This window comes from Arachis hypogaea, chromosome 3 (assembly GCF_003086295.3).
Source record: "Arachis hypogaea cultivar Tifrunner chromosome 3, arahy.Tifrunner.gnm2.J5K5, whole genome shotgun sequence".
NCBI classification, from domain to species: domain Eukaryota; kingdom Viridiplantae; phylum Streptophyta; class Magnoliopsida; order Fabales; family Fabaceae; genus Arachis; species Arachis hypogaea.
In genome coordinates this window covers 34853198-34855361 of record NC_092038.1, presented here as the reverse complement: position 1 = coordinate 34855361, position 2164 = coordinate 34853198, and the positions used below count along the sequence as shown (strand labels likewise).

Genomic DNA, 2164 nt, shown 5'->3' with positions numbered 1-2164 from the left:
TCCAAATTGGCCTCTTTCACTCTAGTGATGACAAATTCGGCACTACCTTAGTCGTTTTGGTATGTTTCAAAGGCATTGATATAGCTACAATTTTAGTGTAAATAGTATTCGCCAACATTTTAGAATCAGATTTAGTGATATGCATCGTTTATCTCTCTTGTTGAAGAAATAGAAAAAAAGGAGTATTCATATTTGGAAGGGGTTTAAACAACATGATCTGAGAGTGTACACTTGCATATTAGTCATTTAGACTATCTCCAGTAGGGAATTCATCCTAGTTCCTGTTTATGGTCCACCTGTCATAAAAAGTAACTCCACATCAGTTTTTGCGTCATAAATAGTAAATAAGAACTCAAAGCATATCTCTCTTCTCTATTAGGAGGAACTAACTTTAGTTCATGTTGTGATCCCACTTAATTAATTAATTAAAATACTTAAAATTAATGTAATTAATTTTTTTAATAATATAATTTAAATTTATAAATTTAAAAATAAATCACTATTAAAAGATATTAATATTAAATAAATTCATATATAACAATAATACACAATATATAATTCGGGATTACACTAATTTGTAAAAATACTTAATACAAATAAAAACATAATTAAACTCTATAGTTGACGACAAGCATTATGAAATTGCCATATGTGTTCAATCAAGTCCTCTTTCAATTGTCTATGTTGCTGCCTATTTTGAAGTTGGGCATTTCTTTGAAGAAATTGATGATATGGTGCAAAATCTTCTTCTCCTAGCTGAGGTTGTGATAAGCCATTTTCAACATCATCATACTCTCAGCTTTGAGCAAAATTTCCTGCATAAGTGTCTCTTTTATCCTCAACAATCATATTATGCAATATAATACAAGCTCTTATTATGTTGACAAACTTCTTCTTTTCCCAAAAGTGAGCTGGACCACGTATAATTGCAAAGCGTGCTTGCAACACTCCAAATGCTCACTCCACATCTTTTCTTTGCCCTTCTTGGTATTGTGCAAATAACTTACGTTTCTCCCCTTATGGCTTTGAGATTGATTTGACAAATCTGGCCTATTCAGGATAAATACCATCTGCTAAATAGTATTCCATAGTATAATTATTACCATTAATAGTATAATTTACCTTCGAAGCACGGTCATTTAGAATATCATCGAACACTGGAGAATGATCTAATACGTTGATATCATTATTTGAACCAGAAACTCCAAAGAACGCATGCCATATCCAAAGGTCTGAAGATGCTACAACCTCAAGTACTATGGTTGCAACCCCATGATAACCACTCATGTACATACCTTTCCACACCTTCGGACAATTTTTTCATTGCCAATGCATGTAATCAATGCTACTCAACATGCCAGGAAAGCCACAACCCTCCGTCATTTGTAGCAGGCATCGTACGTCATTTGGATTTGTTTTTTGCAAGTATTCATACTCGAACACCGAAATAACACCTTCAACAAATTTTTCCAAGCATTCAATTATAGTGCTCTCGCCTATGCATATATAATCATCAACAACATCATCTACTACGCCATATGCTAACATTCGTATCGCAGCGGTACATTTTTGGAGTAGTGACAAGCCTCTTCTTCCAGTTGCATCAACCCTCTATTGGAAATACGGATAGACGTTTGAGAGAGCGTTTACTATCCGAAGGAACACATATTTTCTCATTCGAAATCTCCGTCGGAAAATGTTAGCATTATACACCGGTTCATCTGCAAAGTAATCTTGAAAAAGGCGATTATGTCCTGCTTCTCAATCTCTGTTGATCCATCTACGAGGAGTTGGGATAGAGCTTCTATCGATATCTTCTTCTTCTGAATCTTCGAGTAAACACTCATCGATCCAATTATCTATGAGTGTGTTATCTTGCCATCTTCTTTTGTCATATAAAGCCTCATTAAACATATGACAAACCCCATTTTGACGGTTTATCTTGTGTTGTTTTAGGGGATTTTATAACCTTTTACCCACATTTATCCATTGAAATAGCATGGTTTTATAACTTCTCCTTTAATTGTGCTTAAGAGTGAAAACATGCTTTTTAGGTCTTAAAATAGCTAAATCTAATTCTCCTTGATTCCATTAGATGCCTTGATATGTTTGTTAAGTGATTTAAGATTTAGGAGGCAAAGATTGGATCAAGGGAATGAAGAAA

The 2164-nt window shown here is 33.9% G+C and overlaps 1 protein-coding gene across 1 annotated transcript; it reads right to left on the bottom strand.

Annotated features, from left to right (window-relative positions):
• Positions 1 to 269: 269 nt before the first annotated feature.
• On the bottom strand, positions 270 to 1548 carry LOC140183411 (uncharacterized). Its single transcript, XM_072231825.1, has 4 exons — positions 1402 to 1548; positions 1123 to 1305; positions 1008 to 1070; positions 270 to 296 (listed from the first exon to the last, which is right to left on the bottom strand). The coding sequence occupies exons 1-4, from the start codon at positions 1546 to 1548 to the stop codon at positions 270 to 272; spliced, it is 420 nt and encodes a 139-aa protein (XP_072087926.1).
• Positions 1549 to 2164: the final 616 nt, after the last annotated feature.

What these genes read in the sequence shown, in the direction of transcription:
- LOC140183411 (XM_072231825.1), bottom strand. Translation starts at nt 1,548, where the DNA reads ATGTTAGCATATGGCGTAGTAGATGATGTTGTTGATGATTATATATGC. An exon ending in TAAATGACCGTGCTTCGAAG is followed by an intron (nt 1,071 to 1,122) that starts GTAAATTATACT and finishes ACTATTTAGCAG; the next exon opens with ATGGTATTTATCCTGAATAG. An exon ending in AAAGCCATAAGGGGAGAAAC is followed by an intron (nt 297 to 1,007) that starts GTAAGTTATTTG and finishes TTTTTATGACAG; the next exon opens with GTGGACCATAAACAGGAACT.